The sequence below is a fragment of the Panicum virgatum genome, chromosome 6K, assembly GCF_016808335.1.
Source record: "Panicum virgatum strain AP13 chromosome 6K, P.virgatum_v5, whole genome shotgun sequence".
NCBI lineage: Eukaryota > Viridiplantae > Streptophyta > Magnoliopsida > Poales > Poaceae > Panicum > Panicum virgatum.
In genome coordinates, this window is record NC_053141.1 from 39242823 (window position 1) to 39263916 (window position 21094).

The following is a 21094-nucleotide window of genomic DNA, read 5'->3' on the forward strand; positions in this document are numbered from 1 at the left end:
TTATAATTGAAGGCATAGTATATTTGTAGATATTAGATTAATTAAAATAAAGTCTTTGCATGGCCAGATATGTCGAGCAAAGTGGCATTTCAAGTTCCTTACGGTGACTTCTATAGAATTACTCATGATTCCTATGGAGTAAATCTATCAGCATTGGAAAGAAGACAGTGCAGTCTAGATAAACCTCTAGAGAGGAGTTTTGAGTCCATACGGAAATGTCTTCACAAGATGTTCAATGTGAATCCAAAGACTCATTTGCTTACGGTTCCTACCTTGATTTCCTGGGAAGCTAATGGGGATTTCTGGGAGCTGACGCATATAAGTAGTGCGGAAGAATGGCAACATTACATGCACGCAGCTCTTGAAAGTGGGTGGCCTCTCGCAATGGTAACTCAGATTCACCAGAAGACCGCTGATTTAGGTGAAGGGTCAACACACACAACATCTGACTGCAATGAAGAGATGGAAGAGGATAAAGAAGAAGAGAACATGCAAGCTCCAGAACCAGAACCAGAACCAGAACCAGAACCACAAGGTTTAGCAGATGAAGGCGAGCGGATACCTGGAATTGTGGACCAGGATGCACAAATAATAGAGCAATGTGGGGACTCATCGGACGATGAGGACGATGAGCGCTTCCTAGTGTTAGGTGAATGGCGTAAAAAGGGTTTTGGTAATCCAGTGGTACAAGATATTAGATGTCCGGAGTTTGAATACAGAGTGAATGAGGTCATATAAGGGGCAAAGTATCGTACCATTGAGGATGTGAAGGATGCTGTGAAGCTCTGGGCTGTATCTCTGAGGAAGGAATTCAGAGTACTGAAGTCTAGCAGCAAAGAATACGAGGTGAGGTGTGCAGATAGAGACTGTACATGGCGAGTGCATGCATACAAGGGAAAGTTCAAGACATACTGGAAATGTTCAATTGTTACACCACATACTTGTAGATTGACAGGTGTTGTGGGACATCATCGTAATATCACATCAACTTTCGTGGCTAAGAAGATGTATGGGGTGATTCTTGACAAAATGGATTATGAGCCTGCATTGATAATTAGGGACATTGAACAGAATTTCCAGTATGTGATCAGCTATGCAAAGGCTTGGCAGGCTAAACAAAAAGTATTTGAGATGAGGTTTGGCACTTATAAAGCATCATATGACAACCTACCTCGTATGCTTGAAGCTATTGTGCACAGAAATCCTGGAAGTGCTTTTGATACATACAGTGTACCGAGCTTGTCAGGGGGGCCAAGCATTTTGCTACGAGCTTTCTTCTGCATTGGAGCATGTGTGAGGGCATTCATTTACTGCCTTCCTGTTCTGTGTATTGACGACACTTTCCTGACAGGGAAATATAAGGAAACAATATTGACGGCAATCGGAATTGATTGCAACAAGTAGATAGTTCCCATCGCCTTTGCCTTTGTTGAGAATGAGAACACAGAAAGCTGGTACTGGTTTCTTGAACGTCTGAAGATTCACGTTATTGCTGGAAGGCCTAATGTTTGCCTTATCAGTGATAGGCATGCAGGTCTACTTGCAGCTATAAGGCAGCTCCAAAAAGGTAGTCAATCTTCATCCTCCTATATGGCCAGATGTTGTCAATAGGTGGTGTGTGAGGCATATGGCTGCTAACTTTTATGAGCGGTTCAAGAATAAGGATCTGATGAATTTGTTCAAGCGATTGTGCACTCAGAATCAGTAGAGGAAGTTTGATGCTTTGTGGGGTATAATTGATGACATGAGCGCTGAATTGCTTAAGAGCCAGGCCTCATCATCCAGCAGGAGACGTTCTACAGATTCATTAGTTGGACATGCTAAGCCATTTTCACAGTGGATTGATGGTGCGCCTAAAAAGAAGTGGTCACTTCTGTATGACACAGATGGGAGACGTTATGGGATTGAGACGACCAACCATGCTAAATGTTACAATATGGTAATGCGTCGTGTTTCGTGGATTTCCTCTTGTTGGCATTGTTGAGTTCATCATGTATGGATGTATAAGATATTTTCAGGGAGCGATACGCATCAGCCGCTCCCTTACTTAATGATCCAGGAGTGCATTTTTGCAGAAGGGTCAATGAGTACATGGAGGAAAAAATTGAAAAGGCTCGATTTCACTCAGTCATATCGATGGGCACAAAGGAGCAAAGATTTGAGGTATCATGCAGGGACAGGACCGGACAGGGTGTCCGCAGACAAAGGGTAATTCAAGAAGTTTTGATAACCATTGACGGGAGGGTATTCTGCCGATGTCAGAAGCCAAAGGTGCATCACTTACCATGCTCCCATGTCATCGCGGCTTGTTCTGTATCTGGGTTAGATGCTGCTGCCTATGTTTCTCAATATTTCTCAATACTAAATGCGCATACATCTTAAATCGATGAACATCATATGTTATAGATCATGACATGAAATCATCTAGGTCGTCATCCCAGTTGACAGTTGACATACAAAAAAAATCTGAAATGACAAAGTTGAGAAATATTGGTTACCTGCGGTTCGGATCCAAAATTCTGCAGAGCTTCGCCGGTTTTTTTTTACCTCCCTCACCTCTCCTCTCTCCCTCTCCCCTCTCTGGATCTCGTGGGCAGAAAATGAGGGCGCAGAGGGAAGGGGCGGAGTTTTATATTTGAGGAGGGAGCTTGCCGCCCCCCTGCCGCCAACTGGTGGGGCGGCTGGGGGCCGGCAGGCTCCCTCCAAGGACATCTGCGCAAAATAAATTTATTTTTATTTACATATAGGTCCCTACCGCCTCCCTGCTGGGCGGTAGGGTACAAAACTGTAAAACCTGAAACCAAAAATATATTTCTGTAAAATTTTTTTTTGAAAAATACAAAAATAAAAAAAACGCGGTTTTCCGCTGTGTATGTCGAGCCGGGCCGGGCTTACATGTTCATATCCACAAGCCCAAAAGCAAGCCTATTTGGTCGATTTCTGGTTATAGCCACGTGGCCTACTTTCTCCTCTTGAGTTTCCTGTGGCCATGGTGATAGACAGTGGAAGTCTAGCTTGCTGTTTAATTGGAAAGCCGTGCAGCTACCACAGCTAAGCCCTGTGCTGATCATCTACCGCCGGCCGTCGAGCTGCTGCTGTCAGACAGCACGATGAGCAAAGCATCTGACCTCGGCTCCTTTCCACGTCCCACACGATCATGAGCTGATGGAAAACACGACAAGGTGCTTTGTTTGCAGTCAGCCCCATCAGCAGCTCAATCCCCTCTCAACGCAAAGATAAAAATTTAAAACTTTTGAAAAAAGAAATCAAATACTGTTCCGCCGTGCAAATCGATCCCTTCCCAGCGCAGGACACTGCATGCAGCCACTGCCGACATTATTCTCCATTTGACAGCTCCCACTTTCTGCTCACTATGCGTGATCGAGCACCAGATCAGCTTCGTCTCGCCGGCCGGCCGGGCGAATGCGATGCCCGGGGCCCCGGCGGCAAAGGTCAACTCCGCGAAAGGCAGCTAGGGCAGCGGGGGGCGGTGGCTGCAGCTAGTTGCTAGTGGCCCCAATAACTCACCTCACCGATCGAGAACTGGTCTTGTCACAAGTCTCAGTCAACTTGTTCGCGTTCTTGAATTGGGATCCCATGAGAGGCCATGATTACATTGTCATTGCCCTACCTGATTGCATGCACTGCAAGATGTTTTTTTTCTTCACAAGTTCTTAGTGTTATTTTTTCTCATTTTCAAAATGAAAAAATTAGTGTTATTGTTAGTAGTTACTTACCATAAAAATGCGCATATAATAAGTTTAGTCATGGGAGCAAATGTGCGTGCTGTGTAGGTGAAGGCGTGAAGCTGCAGAAAAGCAGCTTAGCTAGTGTAGCTTGGGCGCGTGCTCTCGCTTTCGTTCTCCCTTGTCCCCCGAACCCCAGCTCTGGAGGTCCATAACCTGTAGGGGCCAGTGCCATGCGTCTCCATGCTTATCAAACAACTGTTAAAACTGATTGATGTGAGGGAAAACTGCTACTAGTGAAAGTGTGACTGCGTCTTGTGGTCCAATATTCCCACTAGCTACCTGCATTGGCTCGCATGCATGCCAGAAAAAAAAACAATATTCGTCTGGATTTCTTGACGCTGGCTTCCTGGCGTGGCTACCAGGGAACGAAAAGAAAGAAAAACAACTCGGAAATCCTCGAGAAAATGATGGCCTTTATTCATGTAAACCTAGTTTATTTCACTATGTAGTTGCCCTTTCCATCTTATAATATATATAAAAAAAACTACTATGCCCTTGTTTCTGGTGCTAGTTTGTGGTGAGAGAAAATTATTGCTGGGTGGCTAGTGACTGGTGGCCGGTACTGGTTTGGTATGAGAAAAAATACTATTGGTTGGCTAGAGAAGCAGCCAGCAGAACAGGGTGAATGTTTGACCATAGACACGAAAAAATTGTTTTACAATAATGTTGGCCCGTTAAAGGTATCAACATCGTGGTTATTAAAATATTTTCACTCCCAATCCTTCACTAAATGCTACTGAAAGCACTGCCTATGATATCTAAATAGGGATATGGATGGTCTCTTCACGTTGATTTTTTTATTAGTGAATTGCACCCATCATGCCTCAACTTGTATAGTTATATCACTTTAGTCCAACAAATTGTAAAACGCACAAGCCGATGCATGAACTTGTCAAAAGTGTGCATCTATGGTCACACATACACCACATAGCGTATTTAGGTCACAAACTTTAATGTGGAGAAGAGGGAGGATCATAATGCAAATATGTATTCCCCTTTAATTGGTGGCCTTCAAATGATCCGAGTAAAACATGTGGAGAGCACGGTCGTCTTCAATTTGATGAATGAGGTCAGTACCTTTTTACTTACACTAACTCATTTTTAATAGTGCAAAAGTGAATGCGAGTAGTATCTAATACTGCTACATGATATGTTACGTGCCAACTCAAGGCAGGCACCCAGGCCATTACGAGAGTCTTTTTTTGTTTTTTTGAAACAATCTCCTTTTTTATCATGTGATTGTTGTGAATCAGGCATAAATATCTAGTACTGTCACTAATGTTTGTTCGGACTACAATATTCTTGTTTATTTTCTTTTCAACTCGTCGTGCATTTGCTTATAATATTCTAGGCTTAGAGAATTCAGAACATTAAATTTTGATGTCACACTATCAAGAGTGGCCAAAAAAGCAAACAACAGATATATGATCATGTGTAACGAGCTATCGACGAATCGAACTGGGTAGCGCGAGCATCATCACATGACGGAGACCAACGTCAGCCAAGAGATATTTGCATTAGGACCCTCCCTCTTCTCCACATTAAAGCTTGTGACCTAAATACACTATGTGGTGTACGTGTGACCGTAGATGCACACTTTTGACAAGTTCATGCATCTATTCGTGCGTTTTATAATTTGTTGGACTAAAGTGATACCACCGCATAAATTGATGTATGATGGGTGCAATTTACTCTTTTTTTATTAAATTAACCTAAGACGACGTGTGTGGTGTGTTATGAGTAAACAATGTAAACCAGATAAGAAGATCAGCTTAGAACATTGAAGGAGTCGAGTCAAGAGACCGCTGAACGGGCTGGATCTTTCTCTTTTCTCTACCGAAACATCGGTGTCCAAGTTCCTTTCAAGGAAAAAAAGACATCGGTGTTGAAGTTAAGTTTTTACTACTGATAATCCTGGCTGCGCAACGATCACGCTCATGGGTTTTCTAGAGAGGAAGCTGTGTGACTTGACGAGCACGCCCGGCCCGCCCCGCTGATCGAAAGGCGGCACGACACGCAGCTCAATCTGGTCACGGCGAGACCGTGAGCACGGAGCCCTAGCTAGGTAGGGGCTCGGATGGCCGAGACCATCCAGTCATCCCACCCAACTCGATAGAAAGAGGAAGATGGCAAGAAAAGATCGATCGCCCTTTGATGGCTCTGCATGCAGCTGCCTGCTTTCTTTCTTTCTTTCTTTCTTTCTTTCTTTCTTTCTTTCTTTCTTTCTTTCAGTGAGTGATACATACTATCGGCATGCAGGACTGTTAGATCCTTTTCTTCCTTTCAGCTCAAGCACCTGCCATCCGGATCGATCGCCTCTTTGACTAGCGCCAACCAGCTGATTCAAACCGAAACCGGGACGACGACGACGGTGCAGGCTTTTTCCGCGCCATTATTGTCACGGCTTCACGAGCGCCGGGCTGCCACTTGTTGGCCCGCTCGCGTCAAGCCGCCGGAGAACGGCCGGCCGACACGTCGCCGCCGGTCGGCATCGATCTTTCCGATCTCTCTCAGTTCGGTGGGCATCAACGGCGTCGTCTGAAAACGGATCGATTGGTCCTGTCCGTGTAACGTCAGTGACCCGGTGCTCGCCATTTGGCAGCGCGCGGGGGAGTCGTGATAATTGACCTGGACCGTCCGATCTCATGGCTGATCGAGAAACACCTACCGGCGGCCGGCAGATGTTTCAGCAGAGTTTCACCTCCGATGGTAACTTGTTCACTTGACAGCTGATGCGCAGCGGTGCGAGTGACTGTAAAGTGTGGTAGGAGAGCTCGGTTGCCCTCTTAATTAGCTAGCTCGGTCGTCAGCAACTCTCTAGCTAGTTGAGAAAATTAACAGCGGAGAAACTTATCTTATGTTCTTAATTTTGAAGTATTTTCAGGTGTGTACGAAGGGATGAGGAAGCAATCCGGGTTGCTAGACCAGAATCAGATGGCACTATGTTCTTTTTTCTAATATTTGTTCCCTTGTCAGTTTTTTACGGAAGTCCTGGTCACTTTTTAAAAAACGCACCTGCATAGACTACGTCTACAGAGCAACCTAAAAAAACTAGGCGTATAGCACGCGCATTTGCGCGGCTAGTATTAAAAATTCAAAAGTTGCATGTCGTTGTATTCTTACTTAAACGTTATACTATTTTTTTACCATACATCATCATGTTCTTTATCATAAATTATGTCTTATTGTTGATTAAAACAATTCAACTATGATCTACCTATAATAACAATTTGATTTGTTGAGCTTTAATAATATTATGCAGATAATTATTCTTATTTTTATTTTATTTTCGTTGATTATTGTTAGCTTTAGTTTTTATTAATAGCATATTTGTAACTGATACATAGCTAAACGGTATTTTATATTTAATTTTTTATAATGGCATTGGTGGGTGATTTTTAATTAGGCACATGGGTATTTTAGGCTAATTTTTATCGTAATGGCAGTTGTGGGTAATTTTTATTTTTTTATTTTTCTCCGATAATGTGGGAATTTCTAGACCTTGAGAGCGAATGTGGAAGCTCCGTTTGTTGGCCAAATAATAAGATAATAGATAGATAGCGCTGTTATTATAAAAAATACGTCCAAAAAATACAAATACCTCTGGGAAGTCTAAACCTAATTAGCCACGCTCAGTGAAAGTCGCACCTACTAATAGCTCGAAACAGACCTGCTAGTTGGTAATAAACACCAACAATAACCGGTCATTTGTATTTCCTTGTTGTGTCATACCCCATGGAAACGAGATGTGCGTACAGGACCTCATTCCACGCATCAGGTATGCCCGGTAGGCACCAGTGGCTGCAGTCCTCAGGTGCGTCCGGAGGAGTTCCCGGCTCCCTGTGCCGAGAGGGGTGGCCGTCCGGCCTGAGCTGCGTCATGTGAGTGATGTTCAAGAACCTTGCCTTCCTTCCGCTGGTCCTCATACGTTCTGTCGTCTTCGCGATCATCACGTTGATCCATGAGTACTCTTCATCCCAGCGGTTCGTCGTCGTCGTAGAGGCCGTTAGTGGATCTTGCTGGCCAGCGCATGAGCCACCTGTGTTCCAGGTGCCGTTGCTGCCATTTCCAGGTAATATGGACAACCTCGGTTAGGTAACATGAATTGATTGCTAACTGAATGAAGAATTTGAACTTCATCGGTTACTTACCTATAATGCGAAGGAGAGTAACTTCTGAAGAAGAAATACCTCTTGGAACACTGTGCACTCCTCAACTCCCAATCTCTCACCGTTTCTAGGGACAACCTAAATGCTTCCTTGATGTCCATGCTCTTGTTCAAGCGGTCGCCAACCATGAAATAGTTCCCTCTGCTCATTGGTCACATGGAAATATTCAACAAACCGTGCTCATAATAACGCTGCAAATTTCAGCACCCAAATTGTAACAGCCCATGGCTTACGCTTTGGCAGTCTTGTGCACGTTCCACCAGTGGCCGGTGTTGAGCACGAGCACGTCCGCGCCGGCCCATCGATCGGCGTGCCGAGGCAGCACGTCGAGGCGAATCGCTCCCCTCACGCCGCCGCTGCCATCGCTCGTCGCGTTTGTGGGGAGGCGGTCGACCATCACGACCATGGGCGCGCGGTAGTACTCGACGGAGAGGTTGTAGTCGGCGAAAATCATGGAGAGGTAACCCTTGTGCCGGCTGATCGGCTTCCCGGACTGCTCGTACACCCTGGACGTGCCGGCGGGCGAGGCGCCGGCGAGCATGCACACCATGGACTCCCACTGGTTCCGGCCGATGGAGTCCCCAGCGAACACGATCCGGCCGTTCCGGCTCCTCTCTAGCATCTCCGTCGCGTTGAACCTGAACAAACTTCGACTTCTCCGATCACGTAACTGAAGGATGCATGGATGCAACGAGGACAAGAACGTCGCCTAGCCATGGCGGTGGCCGGTGGCTACCTACTTAGGGAGGTGGCAGCGGTGAGGCCGCCAGCGCCAGTACCGGAAGGAGTCGTCCATGCGGCCGTTCTGCATGCACCGGAAACCGGGGTCGAGGAACGGGCAGTCCTCGTTGTACGCCGTCACACCGGCGTTGTCGTCCTTCACCCATCGCCCGTTCGCATAGTCGCATTCACTGCCGGCGCTGTCGTGCTCCGTGCCACTCCTGCTGCTGAGCGGAGGCAACCAAGGTTGGAAGAACAACCCTGGCGGCGGCGACCCGCGCGGTGGAAGGAGGGCGACGAGGCAGAGCGCGAGGAGGAAGAGGAAAACGGAGACGAATACGTGTCTTGTGTGCATGGGTTGATCCAGAGGTGAGCTGCGCGTGGAGTGGTGGAGCATGCAGTGGTGATGATAAGAGTGTGACGGATGGGATGAGAGTGATTTGTGGGTCGGGTTTGACCGTATCTAAAGTGGAACCATGTCATGCTTGTGTTTCTATATAAAAAAATTGATAATGCTAGGGATAGGGACGCCCATATCCACTCATCCACTGCCTCGCTAGCCCCTCGCCTCTCCCATTGCATTGCATGCGCCTGCTCCCTCCATCGTCCTTGCATTCTCCTTCTCTACCCAGCAGTTTCTTCCACGCGGCGGCATCCTTCTCCACCACGGCATTCTCCTCCACCGCTCCTCCGTCGGATCCGCCGCCCTCGAGCTCTTCCACCAATGCTGAAGAGGTTGCGCGTGCGATGGCACGGTTGGAGGCGAAGGAGGTGCTGCGGAAGCGACTCGGCGGCGCGGCGGCGAATGGGGCTAGACGTGACAGCGGTGCATGGGAGTGGAGGCGTAGGCGCGCGCTAGGATACATTAAAAGTCCACAAATACAAGATTTATTATTAGATGGCCAAACAAATTCATTAGTATAAACATATTTATTTTCATCATCCGAACAATTTGAATCGCAACCAAGTACATAGACAGGACGACTAGTTTTTCATTAGACTTTTGTGAATCTCTAGCTTCTTTAGCTCGGATTGCATTAGCCAGAGCTTTTTGTAAAACTTGACTAACATCTACAAACTCTTGAACATCTAGCTTTGCTTTATGAAAATCAAGTAAACCAGCAAAAGCTAGATCAGCTAATTCTCTATCAGAAATTGTCAAACTATAGCATCAGTTTCTAGTATATCTAAATCTTCTAATATATTCAGAAACACTTTTATGTAACTTTTGTTTAACCGATGTAAGATGTGACAATTTCAATTCAGTTTCACCAGTAAAGAAATAATTATAAAATTTTTGCTCTAAATCAGGAAAAGTGTAAACTGAATTGGGTGGCAATAAAATAAACTAAGTAAATACAGCACCCGATAGAGATAAAGAAAACAACCTCAAATTGTAAATATCATTAGTGCTAGCTTCACCACATTGTATAATAAATTGACCTATATGCTCTAAAGTAGTTCTGTTATCATCACCAGTAAATTTAAAAAAAATCAAGAATTTTAAACCCTTGAGGATATGCAACATAATCATAATTCTCAGAATATGATCTTTGATAAGATCGGCATTTGACTGTAGGCTCTATACTAAAAGTTTGCCGAAATATCTTAATCACCTCCTTTTTAATACTACATGATCCAACATCGTCGGTGTTAAGCCGATTTGTGATCGGTGTACTACTAGGTTGAGCAAAGTTCGGCAGTGTAAAAATATGTCGCAATGAACTTGCTGCTCCATATGGCATATTTGCATTACGTGATGCATTATAATTAATTCAGCTATGCTGATTAGCCGAATTAGTCACAATAGCATTATTAGAATTTTATCGCCAGCCGAATCACCCATTGTCTTATCGGTATTAGATATAGACGCACATTTAACATTACCGCTAGACTCCATACCAAGATGTGCTTCAATTTGGCTATAGTAATCATCAAACATATCATGCATATCTTGACTAATAAATTCCAACTTATTATTTATATGAGAAGCAATAGTACTATCTATCATATTAGCTACTTCTGAATCAAGAGCAGACTGTTTATTCTCATCAGATTTTACCTCAAATTGAGAAGAGTCAAAGGTATCATCCTTTGTAACCTTCCCTTGTCGGTCGATAGTGAAGTGCGAGATGTATTGCTTCTTGACTTCTTCCTCCAATCTTTGAATCTTCTTCTCATTCTCTTCTATGATATTCTTCTAGATATCATCGAGAGCTTTTTGATGCTCGGCCGAAAGTTGCTCAACAGTCGGCCTTTTAATGTTGTCGACATCAATTTCGCCAGGTTTAGGAATACTGGCCATAGCAGCCGATTGATTTTTCCTATTTCCAAATGGAATCCAAATCAGACGTTCCATATATACATTTTGATGGTCTCAACGAGAGCTACGCAACGATGAAGTCAAATATAAATTTTGATAAAGTAAACTTGACCGGTCTGAAAGGTCTATGCATACCGGTCAAACCAGTACGCCCAATCATGCTAATTTTGGTCGTCGTCAACACTCTTGCCCTCTTAATTAGCTAGCTCGATCGTCAGCAACTCTCTAGCTAGTTGAGAAAATTAACAGTGGAGAAACTTATCTTATGTTCTTAATTTTGAAGTATTTTTAGGTGTGTACCAAGGGACAAGGAAGCAATCCGGGTTGCTAGACCAGAATCAGATGGCACTATTTTTTCCCTTGTCAGTTTTTTACAGAAGTCTGATCGCTTTAAAAAAAACCGCACGTGCATAGACTACCTCTACAGAGCAACCTAAAAAAATAGCACAGTTATTATAAAAACTAGCAAGGATGCCCGCGCAAATAGCGCGGTAGCTAGATATTTGATATTTTTTATGTTACTATTTCTATCTAAATTATTAGTCACTTTATTAGGTACGTATTATCTTTGTTCTACTTGAAACTAATCTAATTCAAATTAAATTTATAGAAAATAGTACCAACATCTATAAGGTCAAATTAGTTTCATTAAATCTATCATAAAATATATATTTATAGTGTATTTATTTGGTATTATGAAAATTAATATATTTTATTGTCCTGGTCAGTGAATAAAAATGTTCCACTTACGACAAAACTAAAGTGCTAAATAATTTTGAATGGATGTAATAACATTTGTATTCTACTCTAAAAGAAATTTACGCCAATATTATTGTTTGTGATGTCATTGTAATTGTTTTGTCCCAATATCCTAGAGGAAGGTAGCATCTATGTTTTTTTCCACCATAATACTTTGTGGTATATAATTTTTTAGAATACCTCACGTAGAAACATAATTTTGATATTTATTGAAAGTAATACAAAAATTAAGCTTTCAATAGAAATATATTTGTTGTTTGACTGGTAATGAATATTTTTGTCTGAAAGTTTTAGTTACGATTAAAGATTACTCTTATTTTTTAAGAAGAAGATTTAGATGAGTCGCTTAATATACACTACTCTGAGATCATTAGAATTTAGTTTTTGAATATTAGCCAAAAACACTTAATGAGTAGTTGATGCATTATCTTTATTATTTTTCATATCCAGCCTCTCCAATTGCTACAACAGATCTAAACATGCTCCCCTTGTTTTACGGCTGCTGCACCAATAAATTTGTTGTTATGCAAGCAAGGTATAGACCCTTGAGCTCGTTCCATTTGCTAAAATTACACCCAAGAAGCTCTGCCCACTACACTTTAGTCAATGAAGCTAGATGCTTCTCAGATGGTCCGCGACTTACTATACATACCTGATTGGGGGCTGAGTCAAAGAAAAGCTCGGTATTCTCTTCAGCGCGAACTCGACCCGACCCGGCCACCAGGTCGGATTCTTTTATCCAAGCCCGGCCTGATATGTGGTCAGGTCGGGTTAAACCCAATTTTTCATGTACAATTTTCGGGTTCGGCCGTTTTTTTTTGGATTTTAGGTAAGAAAAGTCTAGCTCTATCCAACATATTGTTTCTTGTGGGTCGAAAATTTCTGTCCAAACTGGTCAATATATTGGTTGGATTGGGCTTTTGGGACGTGTCGGGTCAGGTTCATTGGGTTGGACTGCCCATAATTAGGTATATCCATATCAAATATTGGTCCCGAGTTGGTTTCTTTGGATCATATCACCACTCTTTCCCTACAACATGTTATTTTCTCATATTCAATAGGAATATATTTCTATTTTTGACTGGTCATGAATAGTTTTGTATGAAAGTTTGGTTACAGTTAAAAATTTCTCTTTGTTTTTTATTAAGAAGAAGTTCTAGGTGAGTGGCTCAATGTATACTATCCTATCATTAAAATTTAATTTTTGAATAATTCCAGTTTCTAGTGATGATGAGCATGCTGCAGTGGCAATGACTTGCTAGGATGCATCATGTTGATACTCTCGTACAACATGGCCGCATCACCAAATTTTCATTCATATGCTCCTAATGTCCATGTGCTGGTTATTGTCACACTCCCCCAAGTTGAGCACTCTCAAGTACAATTGTTCTTCCCTTCAAATCCTTTTGCATGATTGATTGATGCTAGTTGTTGGCCAAGACAGTCTGTCTTTTCGGGCAACGATATATATATTTGCATACCCTGCCGCATGATTGATAATTTTTTCCCTTTTGCTTATGCCTTTTATCCACAAAATTACAAATTAAATTGTTTTCTAAAATTAATATACACCGATTACTATTGTTTACTTATTAAGAAAAACTAACGGTGGGTGAGTACCGCAAGCAGAGATTCATGGGAACACCGTTTTGAGATTCGGCTAGGGGTGTAACATACAGTATAGATCCCATCCATGAGATGAATGGTGGACAAATGAGTTTAGATAGGTAGGGGCCGCTTGGAAGCGTAACACCCTATGTTTTGTGCGATGCTAGTTGTTGTATTCAGTCTGGTATCATCAACTGTGGGAGACCTAAATCAGGATCCGATCATCCCCCACTTACACATTACTCTTCTATTCTACTTATAGTTGGGGGAGGGGGGGCTTAGGTGTGAATGCGATGCCCTAGGATAGGCGCCGGGCGGCAAGTGGTTCCTACCGGCTGGGCATGGCCCAATTCTAAAGGGCAGACCTATTCTTGTTCGGGATTGTACCCCGAGGGATCCCGTGATGTTCTGGGGTAAATTGGGATCCTTGTTTTGCCTTAAGTTTTTGCCCGAGGGTCGCGGTTGCTCTTCTCCGTATTTGCCTAACACGATGGGAAGCGGCGGATGCTGGGGGCACCACAATATCCATCGCCAGTTGATGCGACGTGACCCCAGGGAGCCCCCCTCCTAGCGTGGTCACAGCGCCGTCTGTGGGCACGCCTCCCCTGTAATCATGCAGTTTTATGGGGAAAGCACGTCATCCTCGAGCCCTGTTATGCTGCACCGAGATGAAGTATGAAATGTGCCGCCAGGGTAACCGTTCTCCACGAAGGGATCACCCTACCTCTGAGGGACGTGTGACCTCCCCCGGTGCGGGGCCCTTTCAATCCGAAGGGCTCCATGCGTGCGTTTCATTCTAGACCATTACCTGGTGGCAGATCGGAATGGCCTTTGGGTCTATCTACCCCATATCTATCTAGGGCTAAGGCGACCTATTCCCATGGCACCGAGAAAAACCAATAGTACTATTTCCTAACACTAATGGCCTAATGCAATAGATTTTGACTTGAATAGCACATGGATGAAAGATTGATTTCCAGCATTTTTTTTGAAAAGTCTTTGACGTTATAAGCTTGGTCTATCCTATTTTAATTTCTAATTTAGCTATTTACTAATTCTAATTTAGCTATTTACTAATATTCAATATGGATTCTTTAAATTAATATGAACCACTAGATCTTTTTAAAATCTAACCGTTTAAATCCTTCTATTTATTAGGTTAACGTGGAAATTTCTCTTCGAGTTAGTCTAGACCGTTAGATCTTCATAAAGTTTAATAAATCCTTCACTTTTTTAGATTAACATGGGAATTTCTCTTCAAGTTAGTTTAGCCCGTCCGTTAGATCTTCATAAAATCTAACGGTGTACTCTCTCCATATAAGAAATAGAAGATTTTTAGGATAACAACACGGTCTCCAAAGCATAACTTTGACTGCTTGTTTTTATATAAAAAAATTGTTGAAAAGTGATATATATATATAAGTGATTTTTAAGAAAAATCTATTTACATGGCTTTCACTTTTTCAAACTCAATAACTGAAAAGTTATTCATGATTTATATTCCCAATGGTTGACTCAAACCTTATCCAAAACGATATTCTTTTTCTATACGGAGGGAGTATATTTTTATCTTTTTTAATTAATGTGAGAATTTCTAAACTCTCTCGATAAACATTATGGCTTCCTTTAACACTCTCTTATATGTACCTATTTCTAAACCGAGTAAGGTTTCCATCTTAATTTTTTGTTTAGTCTGTCTTGTGTCATTGACATGTGGATGTTAGTCCATCCCATATGCAAGTCGGACAACTCCTCCGTCCACGACTCAATCACATAAATCCTTATATATTAAAATACGGACAATTATATGTATCTGATACCTATACCAACTTTGTCCGTAGCACGCATGGGGGCAGATTTGCAATTGAAATCCTAAGCGGAACCCGAACAAAATCAATCTGAATCAAAACTGGAAGCTGGGCAATTATTCAATATCTCACACTATCGCCGTACGGTTTGTAGAGTGAGAGAGTAAAAACAATTGATGGTCTCATATAGATCTAGGTAAAATTTAAATTACCCGTACCAATGCACAAGCACTACGCTAGTTAATATAATAAATAGATGTCAATTGCTTTCCTAGTGGCCGCTGATCACAGCAGCGCACCATATACACATATCCTATTTTGTAAACTAAACTACACATCAACATATTCCTATAGCTAGATAGCTAGGATGGAGTACACCTTACGAATTCTACGTCATGGAAATAATGGAGTCTTTTTTTAGATTGGAAACAATAGAGTCCGAGTGTAACAAAACAATGGAGCCCAAGTCTAATAGGAAATAGGAAACATAAAATTTTAATCTAATATAGTTTTTTATGTGATATAGATTCTTTGGAATAATACATACCGTTAGATCTTCATAAAATCTAACGGTGCAAATGTGATATAGATTCTTTAGAATAATACATACCGTTAGATCTTCATAAAATCCAACGGTGCAAATTCTTCTCTTTTTTAGATTAACGTGAGAATTTCTAGACTCTCTCGCCGAACGTGGTGATTTCTTTTAACACTATTATATTAAGCAGCTCACCATATACACATATCCTATTTTGTAAACTAAACTACACATCAACATATTCCTATAGCTAGATAGCTAGGATGGAGTACACCTTACGAATTCTACGTCATGGAAATAATGGAGTCTTTTTTTAGATTGGAAACAATAGAGTCCGAGTGAAACAAAACAATGGAGCCCAAGTCTAATAGGAAACATAAAATTTTAATCTAATATAGTTTTTTATGTGATATAGATTCTTTGGAATAATACATACCGTTAGATCTTCATAAAATCTAACGGTGCAAATGTGATATAGATTCTTTAGAATAATACATACCGTTAGATCTTCATAAAATCCAACGGTGCAAATTCTTCTCTTTTTTAGATTAACGTGATAATTTCTAGACTCTCTCGGCGAACGTGGTGATTTCTTTTAACACTATTATATTAAGATAATAGATAGATACGTCCAAAAAAATACAAAATACCTCTGGGGAGTCTAGACCTAATTAGCCACGCTCAGTAAAAGTCGCACCTACTAATCGCTCGAAACAGACCTGTTAGTTGGTAATCAGAGTCCAGGAAGGATGGATCGATCGGTCCTTTTCAGCTTTTTCACAACTGGTGTGTTTTGTTTCGTGAATTCGGTTCTGACTGACGCGAATCACAAAACGCCGGCGATCAAAACAAAACCTGACAACGCAGACGCTTCCAAGCCCGCTCTCAGGATAAACAACCACCCACGACAGTTACGCGCACGGGCACACACATACCTGTCTTCGTTCTCAACCGTTCGGCGGTGGTGCATCGCCGCCCCCCGGCCCGGCGGCGTCCATTACGTGGCCGGCCGGGCCAAAGGACGGCCGCGCTGAGCTCACCGGCGGCGGTGGCGGCGCCCGATGGGTCCCTCCGCCGGTGTCGTTTGCGCCGTCGTCGCCACCAGAGAACCAGGCCGGGCGGACCCCGGGGAATTCCTGTCGCGCGCACGCATTTCTCCATCTCCTCTTTTAAATATTATCCGGCGAGGGAAAACAAAGCCAAGGTTGTTCGAGTTTAAGGATGAGCGGGGGCCGCGGATCCGGAAAGTTCAAGTTTGACGACACACCCGCTCATGGCCCTAGATCGCGTCGTCGGAAAGGCACCGCTCGGAGCGGCACAGCTCGGGGGGGGGGGGGGGGGGGGGGGGGAGAAAATCGTGAGGCCCCGGCCGGGGGCGTCGTCGTCCCGGCAGATCCCCACGCCGATCTCGAGCGGCGCCTTTTGTTGCACGAAAGCTCCGGCCGCCGCCGGCGGGGGGCCGGTGGGGACCGAAACGAAAAACAATGGGAGAAGATCTCATGAGAACCGTTCAATTTGTACTCGGTTTAGGTGAAAATTATTGATTAATCTATTAAGATGAGAGTTAACATGTGTCCATTTCTCGACACGCTACGTGTTAGTCCACATCTTAGAGGCACTTAATCAACACATTTCATCTAAAACGATCGCAAATCTGGTAGTCCCGGTATGTGCTCCAACATGCACACAGAATCCAGCATATGCACATACCGTTTACAATCAGATACATCGCCACAGAACCACAATCGAGCTTCGTGAGAGCATGTAAATATAATAAATTCTAAGTTATGTTTAATATGGCCTTCGTGAGTCCAAGAAGTTCTCCTATTTCAAGGTGATTATAGTGCAAGTGATGGGTAGAAATGACCGAACACCACTTCCGGTTCACCTGCAACTAGGTTTAGAAATCAACCTAAGTACAGAAGGTACTCGCAAGACTTACACGATTAAAATAAGTAAGGATTATGCAAAGGCTCAATTGAAAGCTTTAGGATTAATTAATTATTGCATAGCAAGAGCTCTCTAAACTATCACCTAGCAAGATTAATTATTCTTGCCCAAATCCCAAACATTTTAGTTGATTAAGAGCATAATATATGAATGATCATAAAGGTAACAAGAACTATTTCCAGCACAACCGGATTTCTACGAAGAGTTCATGGGATAATGAGCTTGCTCATAACCGAGAGCGCGGCAATTCGAATTGATTAAAATCTTGCAAGGGTGTACTACTTTACTCACACGACGCGAGGACCATGCGGCTCACCCAACCGATCACATCAGGCAAGGGGGTACTCCGGTCAACCGTTCCCAACAAGGCTCGATCATTGAACTTCACACCTAGCTTACGCGTGGAGAACTTAGTTCCACCGGGGACGCCTCTAAACTTTCCTACTTACAAGTCCACCCGGGGACACCCCTAAGCCTCCCTGCATAGCCCTTGGCCACTGTAACGTCCCGCCTCCCCGAGGCCGGGCCCGCTTACATCTGGCTGCTTTCTATGGCATAGACTATCCTCACAGACCAACATCAGTCTTTTCTGCACACTTTGTCCTCACTCGTGCGCACCCGGGAAGAACTTCCCAGTCGGTCACCCATCCCCAAATTTCTCCGGGCCGAGCACGCTTAACATCGGAGTTCTTTGGAGACCGGCTTCCGGAAAAAAAGTTGCAACTTGTTGGTATGAGTATCCTATTAATCCTATTAAGCTCTGGGCCGGGGTGTCACATGCTCACCCCCTTAAGAGACCGACGTCCTCGTCGGTCAATCCCAAGCCAGGAACGTCCTCTCTTGGCCACGTCCCGTACGTCCAGTGCCAGCAGCCCATGTGCCACGTCCGTGCGTCCAGTGCCAACGGCGCATCCCAGATGCCCGCGCACTGACCCGCCACGCGCCCGTGCACATGCCGGTGGCATCTGCGCCCCCACGCGCCCGTGCTCATGCCTCCGCACTTACGCCCGTACGTGCCCGTGAAACCGCGAGAGTCGGCTCTGATATCATTCTGTAACGTCCCGCCTCCCCGAGGCCGGGCCCGCTTACATCTGGCTGCTTTCTAGGGCATAGACTATCCTCACAGACCAACACCAGTCTTTTCTGCACACTTTGTCCTCACTCGTGCGCACCCGGGAAGAACTTCCCGGTCGGTCACCCATCCCCAAATTTCTCCGGGCCGAGCACGCTTAACCTCGGAGTTCTTTGGAGACCGGCTTCCGGAAAAGAAGTTGCAACTTGTTGGTATGAGTATCCTATTAATCCTATTAAACCCTGGACCGGGGTGTCACAGCCACGTATCTAGGACTACACATCAATGATCAAGTCAAAGTTGCTCAAAACCAACGTAATCCACGGATGGTCCTTAAACGATCCAAACAGACTATACCCATGAGACTCCATTCTCTAGGCCCTACCATTCCGCTCGAATCTCGGTACTACCAAACCCTTACAACCAAGCCGAACCAGTGCAATAAGGATAACCGGCAAGTGTGATACTCCAAAACATTTTTCCTAGCAACTGATATAAGTATTCTAAGCAGGGCTAAGTATCTAGTCAAATTAAGTAGTTCATTGACTAACAAGTGACAAGGACATGGATAACAATTCAAGGAAGGGTAATGCAAGAGAGTAGGTACCAAAATACAATACATACATACTATATAACCCAGTAATACCCGAGTGAGATAACTAAACTAAATCAGATTAAATAGGTGCAAGGACATGCTTAGTTGCTTGCCTTGGTTAACTTCGGGCTCGACTGCGAACGGGACTCCGGGCTCGGGCTCAACGGACTCGACAGGCTCCACGGGTTCGACCTCCGACGATTCGATCACTATAATACATGAATGCGATGCAAGAATTAAGAAATGAACTTACACAACAAGTATAAATCTCATTTTAATTTGAGCATGCAGAGGACAACACCAGGAACTCATGAAAATTGGTTTTGCAGCAAAAGTATTTTCCTATAACTAATCATAAATAGATCAATTTTCAGCCACTCTAAACAAGTAAATCAGAAAAGTCATGACAACAAAACTAAACAAATCCAAAAAAAATTATCATAGATACTAGGCATGAAAACAAAGCTAACAAAATAAGTTTCACCATTTTATCACTTTTCAGCAAAAAGTTCTACCTTAAACCATTTTCGGACAGAACAAACGGAAACACACTAAAACTTTAACAAACAGCAAAGAAACATATGATAAAGTTGCACTATTAGAAACTATACTTCACAAGGAGTCTAACAAAATTTGGTTTGGAATTTTTAGAGCAATACACAAATAAATAAGCATTTTAATCACTTTTGCAAGATAAAACTATAGATAAATCTATAACAAAGTAACATACAAAACAATATTTATCTTGAGTATATCTAAGCTAGAGGAATCCAACAAAATAAGTTACATATTTTTTTTGAGATATACACGAATTTTTACGGATTTGCAAAATCGCGGCTAAAGTAAACATGCTTGAAAACGCTAAGCGCACCCAGCAGAGCCGGCCCGGACGCTGACAGGCAGGCCCCACTAGGCAGGCGCCCCACCTAGGCCGGGCCAAGGCAAGGCCGGGCCTTGACCGCGGCGCGGGCGCGGACACGGCATGCGTGGCTCGGCGTGGGCGTGCGCGCACGTCGCGCACGGCGACGGCGGCGTCGGCGAGGCGTGGCCGGAGAGGGGCTGGGGGCGCGCGCACGGCGTGTTCTAGGGCGAGGCAAAGCTCAACCCACAAGCGGACGGCGAGGAGAAGCGACGGGGAGGTGGCGTGACGGCAGCGGGTGGTGGCGGGCGGAGGGCGTCGCCGGCGGCCCTGCACGGCGAGGGAAGGGGCCGGGTGAGCACCCAAATCGATGGAGGAGAAGGGGGAGAAGCTCCCCATGCGAGGAATCGAGGAGGGGTTCACCGGAGACGACGAATCACGGCCGGCAGCGGAGCTTCTCGCGGCGGCGTCAATGGAGGTCCGCCGGGTACGGGGTCAATTCCGGCCGGGGTTGGTCTCAATCGAGTCCGGTGAGGGGCGGGGGAGACAGAGGGCGAGGTGAGGAGGCCGTGGGCGAGCGGAATCGAGGAGCAGCGGGCGAGGTTGGTCGGGGCAGCTCTGCTCGGCTCGTGCGCGAAGAAGAAGATGAGGAGATGGGAAACGCAGCCACGGGGAGGATAAGGTCGACGGCGAGGTCGCGGATAAGGGTGTGCACAACGCGGGGAACGACGATGGCCGACGCGTGGAACGAGGTTGGACGCCGGCGAAGCCGACACGCGGCACGCCGCCATGCGCGCGCTCCACGTTTTGGGGTGGTGATAGATCCAGTAGAATTCGTCCCGGCGAGGCACGGGGAGGGGATGATCTAGCGGATGAGGTAAATAATCTAAGCGCGCGTCGCCCTCGCGCACCTAATTCCGGGGGATAAGCCTCCGCAGTTCGAC

General features: G+C 44.4%; 1 protein-coding gene across 2 annotated transcripts; it reads right to left on the bottom strand.

Annotated features, from left to right (window-relative positions):
* Positions 1 to 7291: 7291 nt before the first annotated feature.
* Positions 7292 to 11221, bottom strand: LOC120712568 (protein trichome birefringence-like 9). Of its 2 annotated transcripts, none has more exons than XM_039998384.1 (4): positions 8659 to 11221; positions 8152 to 8565; positions 7901 to 8059; positions 7292 to 7808 (listed from the first exon to the last, which is right to left on the bottom strand). In XM_039998384.1, exons 1-4 carry the CDS (start codon positions 9033 to 9035, stop codon positions 7454 to 7456), a joined length of 1305 nt encoding a protein of 434 aa, XP_039854318.1. In that variant the 5' UTR covers positions 9036 to 11221; the 3' UTR covers positions 7292 to 7453. The 2 variants fall into 2 exon arrangements, with proteins under 2 accessions (XP_039854318.1, XP_039854319.1); XM_039998385.1 differs by having other exon boundaries at positions 8152 to 8556; positions 8659 to 11089.
* Positions 11222 to 21094: the final 9873 nt, after the last annotated feature.